The sequence below is a fragment of the Paroedura picta genome, chromosome 1 (genome assembly GCF_049243985.1).
Source record: "Paroedura picta isolate Pp20150507F chromosome 1, Ppicta_v3.0, whole genome shotgun sequence".
NCBI lineage: Eukaryota > Metazoa > Chordata > Lepidosauria > Squamata > Gekkonidae > Paroedura > Paroedura picta.
Window position 1 is genome coordinate 153,897,668 of NC_135369.1, and position 21,753 is coordinate 153,919,420.

The 21,753-nt window shown below is 40.7% G+C and overlaps 1 protein-coding gene across 3 annotated transcripts in view; it reads left to right on the plus strand.

Annotated features, from left to right (window-relative positions):
• CSMD1 (CUB and Sushi multiple domains 1) overlaps positions 1-21,753 on the plus strand; it is a 1,334,105-nt gene that overhangs the window by 1,126,527 nt on the left and 185,825 nt on the right. For all 3 annotated transcript variants that reach the window (XM_077309265.1, XM_077309276.1, XM_077309285.1), the window contains 3 exons: positions 5,783-5,921; positions 8,508-8,695; positions 16,898-17,092. In XM_077309265.1, coding sequence (XP_077165380.1) covers positions 5,783-5,921; positions 8,508-8,695; positions 16,898-17,092 — 522 coding nt within the window. The remainder of the gene's footprint in view (positions 1-5,782; positions 5,922-8,507; positions 8,696-16,897; positions 17,093-21,753) is intronic.

Here is a 21,753-nt window from a genome sequence, read left to right on the forward strand (position 1 = left end):
GGTTGGGCTGCTGTTATCAAACCACTCTTTCTCCTCCCCCTGGAGATGAGTGGTTTTGTTTTGTTTTTAAAAGAGTAGAACATATTTATGTATTGTTAGAATGTTGTAGCAATAGGCTTAGCAGGTTCTCTAAATTCCCGGCTTCATTTTTTAAAATGGCAAGTCTTTAGCCTCCTCTCGGACATTGACACGCTTTTCCCCCTTACATCTCCAAAATGGAAGGGACTAGACTTCCTTTGAAGAAAAAAGAAAGAAAACTGAGAGTTCAAGGAACATGCTAAGCCTGTTTTTACAACTTTCTAACAATACATAAATATGTTCTACTCTTTTAAACAAAATTTTAAACAGTTTTAATAATGGTTATGTTCACTTAATAGGCGTGACACTCTCAAATTATCTAGTTAGCTGTAGACTCCTAATAATGGTTAAATATTGCATGATATTGCTTATTCCACCTTAAACAAGCCAACTTTAGGCTGGTTTTGGCTCTAGTAAGACCTCTTTCGCAGTATAAGCTACCTCTTTTTATACTCAGCGTGTATTCCCACAGGTTGCTTTGAATTTTGTTCCAGGCATTCTGCAGTAGAATGTTTTCTAAGGAGGAAACCCACCTCATGTTTTCTGCAGTTGCATCAAATTTAGGCTTCTTCCTGTCATGATTTTCTGTTGGTTTCTTTTGGTTACACGTGTGTAGACATCACTGTGTAATGCAAAGAAAGAATTTTTTAAAAAAAAATATCTACCTATGCCTCTTTCATTTCCTCCTCACCACAATGTTCAGACTATGCCATCCTAAACTCCTCCTATTCATGAAATTAAAGTTGCTATTGTCAATACAGTGCAAACTTATGTAAAAAGCACCTTCCATTTGAATTGGAGGAAAGTGAACTGTGAGCAAGACCCTGGGTGGGTGGGAGGGAGGGGAGTGGATTGAAATGAAACTCTCCTGCCTACTAACATGGCAGAAGCAAGAAATGGGAGTAAGGATCCCAGGACTATTTTCTTCCTTCTTGCTGGGCATGGCAGAGAATACAACCGCCAAACAATTCACAACCCTCCACATGCCCCCAAAACAAGTAGCCTGTAAAATGGAAGGGAAGTGTGCAGGAGCAGGGGGAGTATTCCGCTAGGAAACAAAAATTCCCATGGACATTTTCTACAAACCTATTCTACAAACCATTATTAATCATTATACTAACATCCTAATGTAAGAAATGGTGAGTGTCTCCCGGGAAGAAACAGGGAAACAAGAAGTAAGAATTACAGGACTGTTTTCTTCCTTGCTGGCAACCTACATATCAGAGAAGATTCCATTCAGGACTGCAAGAGGCCTGGAGATGCTTTTTAAACCCTTATAGAGCTGGCAGCCACTTTCTGCTAGAGGGGAAATCCCCTTCAGCAGAAAAGCTCCCATTTGGGTTGGCAAGGGGCTTGGAGATCCTTTGCAGCCCTTTACAGAGCCAGCAGCCAACTTCTCATGGGGGTGAAAATGCTTCCTTTCCTTGCATCATTAAAAATTCAAACACAGGGAGAAGCACTACAGTGGACATGGTCTGACACTTGTTTCATTAAATGAATACTGTCTTCTGTGTTTTGAGGGAGGTTAGTCTTTAACCTGGGCTGAATCTGCACTTTGTTTATTCCATTGTGGATCCTGCTGAATCCAGATCGATTTGAACTCAGGTCTTCCTCTATCCCCCCCCCCATTGAAACAGAAGTGTTTTGCACGTGGTTAGGGAAGCTCAGAAGTGGGGGAGCCCTTTTCTTAAAGGGTAGGGGGAAGAGGACTGGAGACAGCAGAGGAGGGAGAAAAAAACCAAGAGGCAAATCTCTACCGAGAGAAGTTAGGACTTCTGGAGCTTCTGCCAAGAGAAGTTAGGGCTTCCTCTTTAAGACAAGCTTGCAGCCTGGGAACGAAGAAGCCTTTGAACTGAAGCCTTGGTCAATCAGGGCTTCTCTACAATGGAGCCTCAGCAGCAAGCAGAGAGCTGCATGCTTTCTCATGCCAATTTTTCAAATATTGAGGGTTATATCCACTTTAGGATATTGCAGGGGAAAGGTAGGGTCACTCTGGATCAATCATGCTTGTTGCAGAGGGAACATTTAAATTGGACAAAATCAAAATGAAAATCGCATTAAGTGGAGACGGCAGGGACTGAATCAACCTGGGATCGGAATAAAAGCTCCGTGCAAATTTAACCCTGGTTCTGCCAAAGCAAGAGGAAGACGAAGAGAGTGATTGTGTGTGTGTGTGTAAGAGATAGAATATCTGTATTTTTGTTTGGTCCAACCTTTACATCCCACCTTGCTACATTAAAAGCAGACTTCCACTTTTCTACAGCATCCCTTTAAAATTACTTAACTTTATGACAGCAGATAATTCTAGCAATCACAGAAGCATGAATAGTGTGGGACTCAGTACTCATGAAGAGTTTGGTCAGGAAAAATGGTGGGGGGCAGACTAGATAATAACAATGCAGTCTTAAACAGAGTTAGGACCCTTTTAAATCCATTAAAGTCAAAGGACTGAGAAAGATATAACTGTTTTGGATAGCACTGTAAATCACCTTGGAGAAGGTTTCAACTTCTTTTTATTTTGCTTTTTTTGTTTTAAAAAAAGTACTAAATCTAGTGTGTGTGTGGGGGAACTTTATGATGAAATGGATTGGAAACATTCTTAAGAAGAAATAACCTTGAAAGATTTTCAGGTTAAAATCTTCATTATCATACAAACAGCTTTGTTTGAGGCCTCAGAGGTTTAATAAATACATGATAAAATACAGCTTTTAAAATGTGCACAAAGTTGTATTTTTGTATACTGCAGATAGCTAGGATTTAATAGTTCTTCGTAGCATCCTGAATGTTGCCAACAGCAATACATGTCCATTTTTGCTGCATTATGACTTCCCTGAAAACAGTCATGTATTCTACTTCAGGCTGAGTCATCAGAAGGTTTATAAATTTTGGGGTCTTTGCTGTGAAGGAGCTCAGTCTATTTTTAAACAAAATAGGCTCCATTGATTACTGTTGTTTCTTCAGTGTGAATTATAGGCCCTTGGTATCCGTTAACAAGACACCTAATTTTAAGTGCATGATTGTGGATTTAGTTGCCGGCCAGCAGGCAAACAATTGTGCTTTTTCATTTTTGTGCCTGGGCTGTTTTTTGTTTGTTTGCTTGTTTTTTGAATTGGGGAACATATTTCTTAATTAAACAAAAATATTGTATGTGGTTTCTTTGCTACAAAATAGAGAGAAATATCTTGCATCTTAAGTATTTATTTCTGCCAATTTCTAAATTACAGAAAAATGTTAATAATTTTTCAGTTACTGCATCACCTTTGAAATATTAATAATAAAATAACCAAGATCTTGCTATTCCGGGTTATGTGGTCATGAAAGTTTCGTTCTGGACTGGCAAAATACAGCCTTTCCCATGGTAACTCTTCATTCCTTCTTAAATTTGCTAGGTTATGACAAAGTTTCAAGGGTAAGCAATCAGTGAGTGTCCAGAGCATGTCATATTTTTAATCCAGCTTTTCTCTCTCTTTGTCATATTTAGCTTGATTTTAATCAATACAAAATTTCTCCTTTGCTACTTTCACTTTGCTCTTTATATTTGACCTACTTTATAGATGGTCAGCCTTGCTTCCATCTTGGTGGACTGGTAAACAGAATTTCAGTAGCCTCAGTTGCTACTGTTTCCCCCCATGGATATAATTATGTAGGTTTTTGCTGTTGTTTAATAATGTTTTTCTTTTTTTGGGGGGAAGGGGGCTACAACCCTGCACAAAACAAGGCCAGGTATACCTATTCAGCAAATCAAAATGGGAATGAAGCAAGGAGATAAAATGTAGTGTATGACTTCACACCACCAATGAGAAGGGTTTTTTTAAATGCAACCCTAGATCATAAAGCTCCCTGTCAGTAGAAAATCAGCACAATACATAAGCCTGTAGTTCTCCTGGGGTTACAACTGATCCCTGAACTGAGTAGATCAGTGGCAGCTTTGGATGGTGGATTCCATAGCACCACATCCCTCTGCCCCCTTAGGCCATGCCCCCAAATCTCCAGGAATTTTTCTGGCTGGGGTTGGCAAGCCCTCTCTTCCCAAACCAGGTCATTTAGGTGAAAATATGCTGAATAATATTTTTTACCTACAGTATGAATTGATACAATCTATTTATTTCTGCTGCATGGTATGACCGAACCAAAGAACAAATCCTATTTTCTTCAGTGTGATTTATACAGCCAGTCTTTACTGGGTTTTTTTTTTTTACTTGTTTCATTTGTTCACAGCTTGATGCCCTGAACTGTCAGTGCATTTTATGAGTCAAAATAAATGAACACTGGAACCTGCACATTCTATTGACATACTGTGTTTGTTTATTTTGAAGACTAGCAATAGTCCATTGCACAAAGAAATACAAGGAGCCCATTGCACAGGCAGGACACACCCATGCCACTCTGTCCCCACCTCAGCCTGTAGGCCACCCTTCATCTCTGCCTTTGCAACTCATTTCCAGACTATAAAAATCAGCTTCACAGGTGAAAATGTCTGCTTTGGATGTTGGGCTCTCATGCTCTGTACAATTTTTAGGCCCTAACTCCAACTTCCAAAGAATATTTCCAACCCAGTGGTAGCCAACCCCCAGGTGCAACCTGGAGATCTCCTGGAATAACAGCTCATCTCTATACCGTAAAGATCAGTTCCCCATGTGAAACTGGCTGCTTTGGAAGATGGGCAGGATTGTTGTGCAGAAGAAAAATTTGAGGCCTCCCACACAAGTTTGTTGCGCAGATGAAATGGAGCAAAAGAACCCCACCCTATTTTATCTGCACAACAATTCTCTGCAGTAGGTCTCAAATGTTTAAGGCAGGGGTCATCAACCCCCGGTCCCGGGCCGCGAGAGCCTTGGCAACGGGCCGCGGCTCCCTCTCCGCCCCCCGCAGTGAGAAGCTTGCCATGCCGCGAGCTAATCGGCCGCCAAAGCCCCGGGTCGCCCTCTTCCCCCACCCCTTGGCAACGTGCTGCAACCTTTAAAAGGTTGCGGACCGCTGGTTTAAGGGTTGGGGAGAAGAGTGCACAAGGCTTGGCTGTATTTTCAGCAGTGAGGCTGGCCACAGCAGCCTGGTAAGTGAGAAGGGGCTTTTCTGTGGCCTCCCTGTCAGCTGATTGAAGGGGAAAATTCTCCCCTCTCACACATGCCCCTTCAAAAGGAATACACACACGGGCCCACAGACACCCCCTGCATTGTATTTGGAAGAGCATCAGCAATGGCTGCTTCCCAGCAGTTCATAGTCAGACAGAGAAACATGTCCCTCCCCTCAGTCAGTTGCTCTTAGAGGCTTCATTCACATCAGATCTGAAGGGAAAGGGGGGGGGGAGTCAGAATCCTGAGCAAGAGCTACAACTAACCATTAGTAGGCAGCCTGGTTTTGTCCCTCAGGACCTGTTGCTGGACAGGTCCCTCAGAATGCAGAGCATGCTGGTTAACTGAGGAGCCATCCGTGATCACAAATTCCCTTTTATGTGGTATGATGATATAATGTATACACTTTGGTAGGGGGCATTGCTAGCATTGGGGATGGTGGGCAAATGTTAGTAGAGGAATTCCCAGTGCTGGAGAGTTGATTGTTCCTCAGATGGTTTTTTTAAAAGCTGATAATAAGGTACCAAAAATTGGGTGCAAAAGAATATATATTTCAAATTACTTTGACAGTAACTCAGTGTGGCATGTGATCAATTTTACTCTCCTCTTCCCTCTTTTGTGTTTTGTGACAGCTGCATGTGGTGGAAACCTTACAGGCCCGGCAGGTGTTATTTTATCACCAAACTACCCACAGCCATATCCTCCTGGGAAGGAATGTGACTGGAGAATAAAAGTAAACCCTGATTTTGTCATTGCCTTGATATTCAAAAGGTACCATTTCTCAAGCCATGTTTTTCTTTAGCGGTAGCATGTTTTGTTTTGTTTTTTTAAATGCCACATTTAAAAATTACATCATTTATCACTTCATAGTGTTCCTAATTACATTTTTTTTCTAGCTATGGCCTGAAGCTTTTAGATCAGTATACTTTGTATCACCGCTATATGATGACATAAAAGCAGATAAGAATATAAGAAATGCCTTGCTGTACCATCCATCTAGGGCAACATTTTGTTTCTAAGAGTGGCCAGTGGGCCATATTCAGACAATGAAACTTCAAGGCATTCTCTCTTGTTTGGGTTCTGCATCTGACTCTAAATGTCGAAGATACCGTTCACTTACTAGCTAAATAACTTTTTAAAAAAATCTTCATTCCATTTTCTAACAGTTCTTAATGTGAAATTTACCTTTTTCCTATCACTTCATGATAAGTTCACATTTTCTCATAGAATTGTGACCCAAGAACCATTTGCTCGTTTTTGTTATATGAAGTTTGGAACTCATGGACAATACGTGGCATTGGGTGCCCGGTTGGTTTATTGATGTAGCACATATAGCACCTGCTATGATCCCCGTGGATCAGGACCATATCCTTTTTCCTCCCCACTTTTTTCATCTTTAAGGATACTCAGAGTGACACCCCTTTTCACAGTGGGGGCTCCTCTGGTCCCAGTCTGGCTCCTCCCACCACAATTGTACTCTGCTAGATTTCCACAAATCCTTAAACCACTCCTGATTAAGTGTTTTGTTTTGTTTTTAAATTTGTTTTAGCAATTTCATTTTCAGAGCTTAATATTATGGGTTCTATAAATTCTTTGAAGGTATACTTAGAGGAATGTTTTCCAAAGCGTTGAAAGCAAAGACACAAGATTCACCCTGTATGTTTTTCTCAGAGACTGAGGTATCCCCATCTACATGCCATAGTCCTGTGGTTACTATCTGCAGGTTTACTGCCTTTTTTCTTTTGCTATTCTTTTTGGGCAGTGGTACAGCTTCTGGGATCTGTTTGTGCATAGCATGTTTCTGCTCCCTCCTTTAGAGCCAGTGATCCCCATAGGATATAATGGAGACCTCAATTCTCTTTATTAGTATTTGGATACATGTAACACAGTAGCTCGGTTTTCCATGGCATACTTAAGCCTCTTTTGTGGCATGCAATTTGGAAATCGCTATCCTAGTTAAAATATATTTTAAAAAATGGTTTGTCATTCAGACTGGTGCCATAAATTGTTAGGCAACAATAGCACATGGAAGGCAATATTCTGTAGACTGTTGTCTTTTGTGACTATTATGTGGCATCTAGATTACCCCCCCCCCCAAGAAAACCTTGGGAGAAAATTGGGAAATCACATCAAAATCATAGCAAACATCCTCAGGTAAATTAGTAGAGCATTTGTGAGAGAAGCCAGAGAAAATGTGAGAGAAGCCATAGGGAACATTGCAGGTGGTTGTTATTGTACTTTCCAGGTTTGAATATGCTGAACCAACCCCCTCCCCAGTATTGGGGGGCTCCACTTGGGCTCCATTATACCCTATGGAGACCATTGTAAGGTATAATATTAAATTGACCTGGGGGTATCTGGAACTCTGGTGGTGGTGGCTGTTTTTTTGAGGTAGAAGCAGCAGATTTGCAGCATAGCTGCTAGTGCCTTTCTTCAACACCCCCCCCCCCAGGTTTCAAAACATTTGACCAGGGGTTCCAACTCTATTGGCCCCCAAAGAAGGTGCCCCATCCTCTATTACTTTAAATGGAAGGGGTGAAAAGCATTTAAAGGAAACAAAACTTTTAAATGCCTTTTGCAAGCCACCAGTGAACTCACTGTCCCTCTAAATGTCTTCTGCAAATTATATGTTCATCCAGAAGGCATTTAAAGGAACTTCAGTGTTTTTAAATATCCTTTAAATTCAGCAGACTGGCTGTTCCAAAAAACCCTGAATATTTTCAGGATTTTTCAGGCTCACTCATTTTGGATACTTGGAATACAGCTCCAATCCATATCTAGTTGATAAAATAGTCAGAAAATTTTGATAAGGTGTTTTTCAAACTCTGATTTAATGAATGTATGTCCCTACTAGCCACTACCTGTCTAGAAATAGGCAGTTTGTCACTAAAAAGGGCAGGGCACACCTTTCCAAGGGTCTGTTGAAATAAATAAAAATATTGACATACAGAGGAATTTCGGATACATATCAGAGTTCTTGGATTGGAGTTGCCTAGCATGTTGTGTCTGAAAAACATTGAGGACCTTACAGCTAGATTTGACTCCAGTAGCACCTAAGAGACCAACAAGATTTTCAGGGTAAAAGCTTTTGGGAGTCAAAGCTGGGCTTTAGAAGTTTAGCTAAATGAAAGACAAAAAAGGGATGAATATAAACACATCATTGGGTGACAACTGAAAATGAATTACAGAATGAAGTTAGACTTTATAATATGCAGGTATCTTAGATCCTGGAATAAAAGAATGCTTTATTATACTGCACATAACAAATGTTAGAATAAGAATACCATCAGAACACTAATGGCGTAAATTTATTTGTTCAGGAAAGACATATCTTATTTTCTTGGTTCTCTGTTTTAGCTTCAACATGGAACCCAGCTATGATTTTTTACATATTTATGAAGGAGAAGATTCCAACAGCCCTCTAATTGGCAGTTTTCAAGGCTCCCAGGCTCCAGAAAGAATAGAGAGCAGTGGTAATAGCCTGTTTCTGGCATTTCGTAGTGATGCTTCTGTTGGCATGTCAGGATTTGCCATTGAATATAAAGGTAAATTTATTATAATACATATCATTGCATTGAAATATAAAAACATAACCTCTTTTATCTATTCATTGTTGAAATAAAGTTTAGGACTTTGAAGTACTATTACAGGTGTTCCATACTGTTCCATACTGTTAGTTAACTTTGGTTCAAAGAATTAGTTTATTCCACTAAAAATTAGGGACCAGCTTTTGCATAAAGTTACCTTCTGTTAGGATGCAGCTGAGAGTTTGGCCATTTCGGTGGTGTGTCATACACCCAGTGCACACCAGATTCCCTGCCAGCCCTGCTGGAGGCGGTGGCGGCCTGAGCATTACAATTCCCCAGACTACTGATTCTGGGGGACTTTAACGTCCATGCTGAGCTGCTGTCCTCTGGAAAAGGGCTGAACCTGGTGTCAACCATGGTGACACTGGGGATTTCACAGTTTGTCACCGGCGCCACCCTGGATCTCATCTTCATCACAGGATTGGAAGTGGAATTGATAACAGCTAACCCTGTTCCATGGTCAAACTACTATACCCTGAAGACCTAGCAGAGAATACCTCCTTCTTCTCAATTGGATAACGATCAAATTTTGGCTCGCCCAAAGAGACTTATAGATCCCAACGGGTTCCTGAAAGTTCTGCAGGACCCAGTGCCTCGCGGTGCTTCTCTAAAAAGGAGCTGGTCAGCGATTGGCATGACAGGATGCTGACAGCCATAGATGCCATCTCTACCCCTGTCAAAAGCAAACCCCTTGGTACACCGAGGAGCTCCCCAAATTGAAACAGGAATTGAGACAGTTTTGAGTTTGGAGGAAAACTTGCAATGAAGTGTCGAAATCATGATACAGGGCATTTATGAAAACCTATGAGATGCTGGTAAAGTCAGTAAATCGCAGCTTCTACTTGGTTTCCATTGCATCCACAAACTTGTGCATAGTTATTTAGGGTAGCCTGATCACTCACCACCCTCAAAGAAGGGTGCCAAAACAGAGAAAAATTGGACATCAGCTATCAGGCATTTGCGAGATATTTTGTGGATAGATTCTCAATACTCTGCCACGGCCTTCTGCCAACTTTTGACACAGAAAAAGAACTAGAAGCCCCTTGGTCATCTCTGAAGGATGCAGTAGACCAGGGGTAGTCAAACTGCGGCCCTCCAGATGTCCATGGACTACAGGGGCTCATGGGAATTGTAGTCCATGGACATCTGGAGGGCCGCAGTTTGACTACCCCTCCAGTAGATGATTTCAGATAGCTCTTGCTGACCTAGGCGGCCAGGATACTGACGAGGCCGACCACTTGCACTCTAGACCCTCCTGCCCCTCATGGCTAATCAAAAGGATAGACCTCCCCCTCAGGAGATAATCAACATCTCACTCTAAACCATAGAATTCCCGGAGGGGGCTGAAGGAGGCAGTGGTTCGGCCTCTGCTGAAGAAACCATCCCTAGATCTGTAGGAGTCTGCCAACTTCCGCCCTGTATCACATTTAGCATTTCTAGTGAAGGTGGTGGAAAGAACTGCTACAGACTACTGACACCATTCCTGGAGGAAGCTTCAGTCCTAGGACCCAGCTCAATAGGGGTTCCAGCCTGGCCCTGGGGGAGAGACAGCACTGGTCACCCTGATGGTTGACCTCTGCCGGGAGCTGGCCCGAGCTGGACTGGGTCAGTGCTGCTAATACTACTTGATGTCTCAGCAGCATTTGATACACGAGCTGTTGGTTTGCCGCCTCACCAATGCTGGGATACAAGGGACAGCCCTTCAGTGGCTGATCTCTTTTCTTTGGGATCACGTATAGAGGGTAGCAATAGGAGAGAACCAATCACATTGCTGGCAACTCCCATGTGGAATGCCACAAGGTGCAGTTCTGTCCCCAATCCTATTCAATATATTCCTGCTCCTCTTGCCCAGCTGATATGGAGGTTCGGACCGGGATGCTATCAATATGCTGATGACAACCAGCTTTACCTCCACCCTGACTCACCTCCAGACTTAATAGCCAGACTTCTGGAAGCAATGTTGGGCGGGGTCAAACAGAGCCGCCTGAGGCTCAATCCTTCAAAGATGGAGGTCTTGTGGTTTGGTAGGAAAGGCCCAGGTGAGGAAGTGATGCTGCCCTACCAGGATTGGGTGCAACTAACACTCACACACTCAGCCAGGAACTTGGGTGTGATCTTTGATATCACTCTTGCCTTGGAGGAACAAATGATGACAGTAGTTTGGCTAGTGTTCCTTCACGAGCGCCAGGCCAAGCTTTTAGTGCCCTACCTGGCCCCAGAACACCTAGCCACAGTTATCCAAACTACTGTCACCTCTAGGCTGGATTTCTGCAACTCGCTCTACGTGGGCCTACCCTTATCCCTGATCTGGAAACTCCAACTAGTACAGAATGCAGCAACCAGGGTTCTTATAGATACACCTTGGAGGCCCGCATCTGGCTCGCATTCCAACAACTGTACTGGGTACCAGTTGACTACTGGATCAGGCTTAAGGTTCTGGCAATCACTTTCACAGTCTGGTCCCAGAGTATCTGAGAAACCACATCCTTACCTAAGCCCCCCAGAGAGGTGGTTGTTGATGGGGTATCACAGATCCAATGATGGTTTCTTCAGGACCATATCCCCCTTCAGCCCCTCTGGGAATATTAACAAAGATAGAGAGAAGTTGATAGAGATCCTCCCACCTGCTCATTAGCTGTTTTTAAGAGCCACAAGGGGCAGGGTTCCAGCAGCATATGGTTAGTCTCACCATAACTAGCAACTTATCCAGTTCATCCTGGGACAGGCGCTTAAAGCTATAAAAAGTCACCTCCAAAGATAGCCAAAGGGGTCTTCAGCTCCCCTTCTATATTAACTATTGGGGGTAGCTTGTGTCAGAGTGACTAGATTTTATCTGCAAAACGGCTCGCAAAGGCTTCACTGATTATGTCAAATTTCCTAACCTTTGAGGGCCCTTCTTCAAGGGCTTTGAGTGAAAGAATCATGCTAAATAATTCTGCCAGGCGCGAGCTTGCAGATGCAATGAAGCTGACAAAGTATTCTTTCTTCACTGTCTTCGCCACCATCTTATAAGCTCTCTCATAAACATGTAAATTTATGCAATGTTCCATGTAAACCATCTAGAGCTGTAAAGAATGGGTGGTATAAAAATCCAAATAAATAAAATAAACTCGCTCTACGCAGGCCTGCCCTCAGCCCTGACCCGGAAACTACAACTGGTTCAAAATGCAGCAGCCAGGATCCTCACAGCAACACCGTGGAGGTCTCATATCCGGCCTATTCTCCACCAGCTGCAATGGTTACCAGTTGAATTCCGGATCAGACTAAAGGTTCTGGTTATTACCTTCAAGGCGATACGCGGTCAGGGCCCAGTGTACCTGAGGGACCGCCTCCCCGCCTATGCCCCCAAAAGAGCTCTGCGCTCTACTACCACCAACCAGCTAAGGATCCCTGGCCCTAAAGAAGTCCGTCTGGTCTCGACCAGGGCCAGAGCATTCTCTGTTCTGGCCCCTACCTGGTGGAACGAGCTCCCAGAAGAGATCAGGGCCCTGACGGGGCTTAAACAGTTCCGCAGGGCCTGCAAAAAGGAGCTCCTCCACCAGGCATTTGGCTGAGACCAGACGTAATCAACAGCGACCAAGGGCCCCTGCTCCCCCCCACCCCCCCTCAGAATTCAATCAATAAGCCACCCCCCTCAGAATCCCATCAATAAGCCCTGGACCTGTTTGTAGTACTATATTATTATACCGTTATATTGTGCTGTTATTTTGGTTACAATTATTAGTTATCAGTTATACATGTTCCAGACTGTTTTATGTATTGTTTTCTGTTATGATGTAAACCGCCCTGAGCCTCCGGGGAGGGCGGTATATAAGTATGATTAATAAATAAATAAATAAATAAATAAATAATCCTATAAGATGGTATTTCTATCTCATCGTGAGTCTTCCTCCAAACCTAGTCATCAGCTCTCCCTTTTTCTTCTGTACTTCCTTACTGTACATTACTCCATCCTGTTAAATCATTTGAAAAGTGATGTAGGAATGAAGGAACTGGTACTCCAATGGTTTCAGTCTTCTCTGTTCCACTAGATTTGCCAGGACAGCTTCCTGAGCGTTGATTTGGGACACCACAGGATTTGGACCTCTCACATACGTTAGACACCTGAATGAGACTGTAGGTTTGGAGCTTGATATCATCAACATGCCAATGATACTCAGCTCATTATGTCATTAACTAAGTCTCCAGAACCAAACATCTGTGTCCTAGGTTTGGAAGCTGTCATCAGGTGACTGAAAGGCTATATCTACCCAAGGGAGGGGACCCTTTCAGGGCTTAAGAACGAGCTTTGAAACTAGTTTTGTAATATTTGCAAAAAAGATTGCATCAAATCAGGTTTGGAAAAAAGCAAACTAGGGGAAAGCCCTGAAAGTGGGTGAATGGTCAACAATATCATATGGATGTTCTGGAAAAAGACATGTTCAGTCTGGAAGCCAAACCAGAGCAAAATTTCTATGTGGAAGCAACCTAAGATATATTGTTACCATCCTATTACACCAGTCTTAGAACATTTATGTTACTTGATAGATTTTAACCTTTGAAGGTACTGATTTTAACCTTTGAAACCCTTCATGACCTGAAACCTATATATGCACCTTTCCTGTTAAGAACTTGTGCACCAGCCCCATTCATGAAGTCAGTCTTTCTTGTCCCATCTAAAAGGGAGATTAGAATGGTGACTTTTGTAGGGTTGAGTACTTTGAACCGCGTTACTGTTCTTCCCTCTCCATCTTGTGTTGTTTGTGTAAGGCTTCTTTATTTACAAGAATTTTCTGTTGAGGTTTACTGCTGTTGATCAGATGGCCAACTTTGAAAGAGAGACATTTATTGTTGTCTTCAACATTTAATGTAGATTATAATAGATGGACATTTAATTTACATATTGTTTTAGAGTTCATTTTTAGTGTTGCAAACTGTCTTGAGGTCACGTTAGTGAGCAAAGATAGTCTAGAGATATTTTAAATAATAATTGCATAGATATAATTATATTACACAATGGAGGGGGTAAAGTTCAGGCTTGTTTAGTTAATATCTGAACATACATTTCTGATCATACTTTAATCCCAAAGACTATATATTTATAGATGCAGTGAAATCAAAGTGTCATTCTACAAATGAATAATAATATTAACTTCCTAATCTTTCTAATAATTTTTATTTGTTAAATGCTTGAAGTTCAATAAAATGTATTTTACATTGGTTTGTTCCATGATTGCACTTCTGTGCTCTGTTTGTGCCATACAAAAATAGGAGTTGCTGTTGAGGGAAGTTTGTCTCAAATGGCAATGTCACACACAATCTAAATATGAAGAAATTGTGTACATCTGCTTAATATATTCCAACAAAGCAAACATTTGGGTGCAGTTTATTTCAGGATTGATTTCCATACATATTTATTTCTCAACAGCTATATAAAATGAGCCTCTTGTGGCGCAGAGTGGTAAGGCAGCAGACATGCAGCCTGAAAGCTCTGCCCAAGAGGCTGGGAGTTTGATCCCAGCAGCTGGCTCAAGGTTGACTCAGCCTTCCATCCTTCCGAGGTCAGTAAAATGAGTACCCAGCTTGCTGGGGGGTAAACGGTAATGACTGGGGAAGGCACAGGCAAGGCCACCCCGTATTGAGTCTGCCGTGAAAACGCTAGAGGGCATCACCCCAAGGGTCAGACATGACCCAGTGCTTGCACAGGGGATACCTTTACCTTTTACCTTATATAAAATGAGAATTGTACTATTTTATCTAGTAATTGTTCATAGCCAATCAGAAGATATGCATTTGCATAATACGTTTTAACTTATTTTTCTTTAAGAATAAGGATATAATGAACATGCAGATTCCTCTTGTCTCGTTAGTTGTTTTTCTTTGCTTAAATCTGCATCTATGCTTAGAATTTTTTTTGTCAGAGTAGATACTACTGTAGCTTCTTTGTAGAAATCTTCTTCCAGTGTATCCGAAATATGTAAAATCACCCAAAACATGCCTCAAAGAGAACTGGGTTATCAATACAGTTCTGAATAAAGAAACGCTAAAGCAGTATCACATTTTAAGAATGTAATCAGAAAGTTCTTATTATTTGAAAAATTAACTACACTGAAAAATTAAATTACACTGTTCCTGCAAATTGTTGGATTATTTCATACAGGAATCTGTTTAGCCTCTTAACATGGTGGAAATTAGCATTTTTAAAAAGAATATTTTAGATAGCCAAGACAAAAGTTCTGTCAGATGTGCAGTTGCCAATCAGAAGATTGATATAACATGAATACATATGTTGAATGTTTCCCTGTAATTGTGTGTAAAATACCTCTGTGTAATCAAATTATTTTTAATGCTTGAGTTATAACCTTGAAAAAAGCATACCTTAATGATGCAAATTATGCATCCAACATCAAAATGTATTATGCCTATTAATCCTCTAAGTATTATGTATTATTCAAATCCTACTGTGTCTAATGATTTGTTATTTTCTACAAATATAAAGATGGATAATCCACCCAAAACATCGGAGGCAGTGAAATTAAAGCATACATTTTTAGAAAGAAATATTTCCAAGTGCATGAACATAGTGTTTTAGTGTCCTTCATAGCTTTCCCTCCTCATATTCTTAATACCAATCAAGGCAGAATAAACTACAGATCCTCTGTTTAATTTGTATCGTAGAGATAGGTTAAAATTATTTGTGTGTGTGTGCAGAATTTCCTTTTGCTTGTGAGAAGATGGTCCTCAGTATGAATTTCTGAGGGTGCATGCTTGTTTGTTTGTTTGTTTGTTTGTTTGTGTGGCACAGAGTGCTGGACCCTATACTTATACCAAAAGAATGAGTTTATGTTTTAGTTTGTTCAAAAGTGGAAAAGTGTGCGAGAGAGAGAGAATGTGATTCTTTTCAAATACTGAAAACCCACAGAGTATTCATGCCAGTACTCAAGAATTATAAAACATTGCATTCCTCACAACTTATCATACATAGAAACCCTAAGAAATGTTGTGAGTGGGAAGAAGCAGGGCACATAGGAGATTTTTTTTTATCCTCTTTTTCCATCTATGTTTCCTGGATACATGAACCTACCTTCATGGACAACCACTGCAGTCTGTTTGATTAGGGGGAGCCACATCCATCCCCTAAGATCAAAGAGTCCCAGATAATGTGATAGCTTTGGGCCAAACAAAAGAATTGAGCTTTTGGCTTCTGTCTCCATTGTGTAATATTAATTTAGAACATTTATTAACTACCTTTCTTCCTTGGAGCTCAAGATGGCTTGCAAGCATTGATAAAACACGTTGAATAAAATATAGTGAAAACATAAAACCAAAATTTAATATCACTACTCAGAACTGCTACTAAACTTAACCGAATGTTGTTCTAAATAAAACCAACTTCAGTTGACTTCTAAAGATTGAAAGTGAGGGGACAAGGCTCACCTCCCTTGGGGAGGTTGTCACAAATTTGTGATGCCACTTGGGTACAGTCAGGAAGGCCTCTCTTATCTTAATTCATATTCAGGAGCACACCTTGGCCCCTCACCATGTAGGGCTTTAAAGGTCAAAAACAATACCTTGAATCAAACCCAGGAATCAATTGGTAGGTCAGGATGACATGCACATTGTAGTTGGCCCTGACCAGTGATCTACCTGCAGCATTCTGCACTAACTGCATCCTTCAAATACTGTTCAAGGGTAACCCCAAGTAAAGTGCATTGGAATAGTCCAGTCTGGATGTAACAAAGGCAAGGATCACTGTGGCCAGATGGGAGTGACCTAGGAATGGATGCAATTGATGCACCAGGGAAATTTGGGCAAATATATGAAACTTTGTATTAAGTTTCCTTTCAGTCAAGCTCCTGGCATTGACTGGCTGAGAGCTTAACCCATGTATGTCTGTGTGATGCCAAAATTTTGTGTCAGCATGGAGATAGCATCCCTTGGACTTGCTGATTCGAGGATATGGGAGATCTCATTTCAACTAACATTTTAATAGGGCTTGTTTTCTATCCATTCCTAGCTAGCTGTCTCCCCTGTTTAGCATACTTTTGTCATATATGATCAGTACTGGAGTGAAGATTAGTCTTCTAAAAATCTCAACTTGTTTCCATCATTTTTATTGTTCAAGTACTTGTGGATTTGAATCCTAATGTTTATCTCTCCCTGTTTGTTTCTTTTAATTAGAAAAACCAAGAGAAGCTTGTTTCGACCCAGGCAACATAATGAACGGGACTAGAATTGGATCAGATTATAAACTTGGGTCAAGTATTACTTACCAGTGTGATTCCGGCTACAAGATTATTGATCCTTCCACGATCACTTGTGTGATTGGGGTTGATGGAAAACCTTCATGGAACAGAGTTTTACCATCTTGTAATGGTATGTATTGAATCTGAACATATCCCTTTCTTTAACTGTGATACAGAACAGCACATTTCCTTTTAATGCCTCCTTCTACTGAAGCAAGCAAAGCAAAGGTGATTTATAATGTTAAATTCCACTGAAATATTTAATCTTAAGAATTTTATATATACCTTGTCATATATTTGAGTTATTATCCTAAACTGAAGGAAGTAGAAGAAACTGATGCCCTTCTGCAATAGCAGTTCTTCAGTTATATGTAGGGTTACCTGTTGTCATCTTTCAAGAGGACATGGCCTCTTTTTGGAGCATCCATCCTCTTTTGCACTCTTTAAAAAAACGGATGAAAATGTCCTATTTGCAATTGGAAGGTTAGGAATATTCCCAGTTAGTAGTAATTATCACAGCTTAAATAGTAGGGGTATTTATAATGAGATTTATAATAATGATCACTTGTTTGAAGAAATCAGTCAGGAAATATGACTCCTGCTTTGCTTTTCAAGATATGGTTACAAGAAAACAAAAATACAGTCTAGCAGAATGTGGCAGTAGAGTTCAGAAGAAAGAATGACTTGGTACACAGTACTAAGTGCCTTTTCATTTTCTCTCTCTTAGATTTTTTTCTACAGCACTTTTGTGATCATTTAGTTCCTGAATTCTCCTCTCCAGGCAGTAAAATCCTGAAGTCTAATCATTACAAAAATGCAATTATCTGAACGTCATGTGGCTCTTGCCAGTCAGTAGCAAACCACATGATGTGACAATGCAGTTTTATCATTTTATAAAGGAGTCATGAGGCTGAGATCTCTCTGTGATTAATAAGCATCTACCCCCCGGAGGTGTTGTCTCTTGATACTGCATGGTATTGAAAGAATTGTGGACAAAATTTTCCTTGCAAAGCTGATGTTTGCTGCAGCCCCCTTTCCCCCTTGATAAGTTCCACCAGGAAGTTGGGAGGACCCTCAGGAAAAGCTAGGGGGGAGGGTTGCAGCATGGAGGGTTGAGTGGGAAAGGTAAATCAACAAAATTTGTTTCCTTTTGTGGCATAAATAGAAATGTCCTTTCACGCATGAAATATGCAGTCAGAATCCGTTTACATTATTTGTCGATTTTTGCACCTTTGTGGAATTTGAATAAAACTGAATTACAAGGGGTTTTTCATGTTTATAAAGATTCTTTTAAAGCTTTTACCTTAAGAAAAACAGTACCACAGTATCTTAAATGACATCATACAGTTGCTTCAAGAATGGAGAATGTCTTCGACACTATCTTCTCAATTTTCTACATTTTTCTCAGTTCTTATACACAATGTCGCACTCATCACAATCTTTTCATTGTTGCTGAATCAGCTTTCATGTTAGAGCTGATGGGATACTCATATTAATAGTAATATAATAATGATGAGATGATGAAAAGGAGGTGATGGTCTGAATACTTTAGTTTAAATAAATATTAATGCTATTCAAAAATGTCTCATACTTCTCAGTGCTAACGGCTGATTTAATTGTGCAAGCCAACATTGATTTGAAGGTTTTTGATTGATCATTATATAATAGCTTAGAAATCAGATTTTTTTTTATTAAGAAGGCTTCATGTAGAACAAGGAACCAAGTACATTATATGTGCAACATATTAAATAGAATGTGTATTTAAATTAAATTCTAGGAGGTAGAATTTCTATTTGCATGTGGAATGAAGAGAGGTGCACAAGTGCACAAGTAATGAATGACTAAAGGGCCACAGCTTCATTAATGATGACCAAAAATAATTTTTAACGGGCAGTTAAACTAGCCACTGAATTTTGGATCAGGAAATTACAATACCTCCAAAGGAGTCCCTGTTCCAGAATCCCTAGCTCTGTGATAACTAGTCTAAGACTGCCCTCACTCCCTTTCACTCCAATTACTGCATCATGGTTCTTCACCAGCTTCCTTAATATAGTTTATAAGTGACTACCCAGAAGAACATTTTAAAGACAACAGAACCATCACACTAACAGCAATAGCATGTTTTACCTAATCCACATGTAGTTTGGGATAAATATAAAACTCCTTCCATGGTCAAAGAGAGAAAAATCCTACTCAGTTCCCCAACATATGCCTGGGAACATTCACCTTGTATTGTGGGGAGGGTAAGTGCTACAGAACAAAATCCAGAAGGAACAGGTATTGGTTTTAAATATTGGTTTTAAATATCGTACTGTTGCCACCCCATGGGGTTGACAAGCATGGCCTTGCAACCAGTGGAAGATGGGGAAGGCTGGAAGGTAGAGGCGCTAGAGTTTTTGACAAGTACTAGAGCATTGCTCCTGAGGCAGTGCTGTGTGATTGCATTGGGGATGACGATAACCTGTCTCTCCATTTGATCAGCCAATTTTCTCCCTCCACACAGTACATTGATGACAGCAATAGAGTCAGGGGGCAGGAGATCTCCCTCCATAAGCAGAGATATGGTAAGCCTGCCAGTCCCCAACCCAGTGTTTTTTTTCCCCCCATGGTATGGAGAGGATGAGGAACAGAACTTGCAGTTCAGCTGTTGTTCTCAATATTCTAATTTGAAATCATGCAAGTTGTAAAGCACATTTTAAGTGTAAATAGAACTGGAGCTATGGGGGGGGAATCTTGGCTGCAGTAAAAGCTCTAGGCTTTGGCAAGAATAGATGTCTCTCATCTCATGGCTGACAACTCTTGTGTCGGTGTTTGGGGCAAATTATATCATCAGGAAAAATAAAATATGGGCTTGGATCCCAAGATGCTATTCCTTTGGTGTAGCAGCAGCTCTTCTGATGTGACAGCTTTTCTTTCTGCAGAAAAGGGGGGGGAGAACATCTCCCCTCGTGCTGCAGACTCCCCGTTTGCTCCCCCCTCCCAGGTTTCCATTCGGTCCAGTGACTGTCTGAAGGAAAATTTCCATAGGCAAAGAAGGCTGCAGCAAGAGGTGGCAGATGGGATTTTCTTCAGAGTGATTCTACATAGGATCCAAATCCAAATCCTATGTTATCCTTGGTTATGTTGCTAGAACCTCATTGGATTGGTATATATGTATGACTGAATATATGGATATATTCACTGCTCCCATTGTTAAATTTTACAGTGTTTTTCCCAGACAAAGCAATCAGAGGAATATCAATAGGAAAAGTGCACTGTAATCTATGTCAGAATCTGAGATGCATATGGCATATGGCATTTACATGCTCACCATCAGGATTTTGACTGTGGGGTATAGAAGGTGATCTAAGTTCTGCTGTGAATTGAGGGTTTAAGGCTAAATTACTATGGCTTGAATCAATAGTAGAGATTTTATAGGTGAAAGAATCCCCATACATGAAATGAGACTTTCTTTCCTCTTCCTGCTGCAATAGCTCCAAATTAATTTGGGGGGGCAATTTGGATTGCAGCAGGAAGGGAAGGTGAGAAAGTTGTGTTCTTCAAGTAGAAATCCTTCTACCCATGCAAATGCTGCCCAAATATTTCATTGTTGCTGTTAGAAGCAAATCTGGTCATAGTTTGCACTGCCCATTCTTACCTTTTCTGATCTGTAATCTATAGGAATATAGTGAATATCTGTAGTACCCTATTCCCAAAGAAGATTAGAAAAAGAAGAAGAAAGCAATCACATTTGCTGTCAGGAATAAATGGCCAATGCAAGTTGTGGGTTTGCATACTGTTTTTGTAGGCCAATGAGGGAGGCAGAAAGTGGCAATTTGCTTATGTACTATTAAGCCCGTTTCTGCCACGGTGATTCACAGTGCCATTAGAGCTGTGTTTTTGAATGGTGAGTTATATTCAGGAGCATTTAAATATGTGTGTTAAATGGGGAATAAAGCCAGTTGTGCCTACAGTGCAGAATAATGGTTCAGGATTTTCAAAAACTCATGTATCAAAACTGCCTATCCTGCTTTGGATGAAAATAAGAAATGCCAGTGAAAATGAATGGTAAGGAGCCTATTACTACTCAGATCTCTTCTGTAGTTTGTGGCATATGGCACACTGTTATGAAAAATTAAAAGATTAATATCAAGTAGTGGGAGAAATGTTCTTCTCTAAAACATTCTACAAAAGGATTTCATTACTCAATCAGATCAACGATACTCTTGGTCTCTGTCATTTTGTCAACAGCTGCCAGACATGTACAAAACATGGCTGTCTGCCTTCTGATGGAATAAGCCAATATGAAAATACTACAGCAATTCTGAAACAACTCCATTGGTTACTTCAAGTGCTTAAAGTTAAGTTCAAGTTAATCACCTGGTACCCACACATCTAAAGAGCATCTCTCCTATTGTGACCAGTTACACTCTCTTCATTAGCTTTTCCTTTCTATACATACCCACACCCACACACACAAGTGATCGATTCTCCTCTGCCCAACAACAGACTGTGTTGTGAACTACACTTTGTGGAATGGCCTGTCCAGGAGGGTCAGGAATTGGTTGTGGTTGACAATTTTAAAAAGAAATATGCAAGGGTTTTTAAGTTTTGACAAGCTGTTAGCTATGGAAAATGCCTGTGAATTATGTATTTTCCCTGACTGATTTATGTTCTTCATATTGTTGGTTGTTACTTTTCAATTGATTATTGCAATTAATGCATGCTGGCATGTAATGAATCTTCAAGGGTGCAAACGTTAATGGTGGGAATAGCTATCCTATGTCATTTGTCTTCAGCATCTGGGAATCT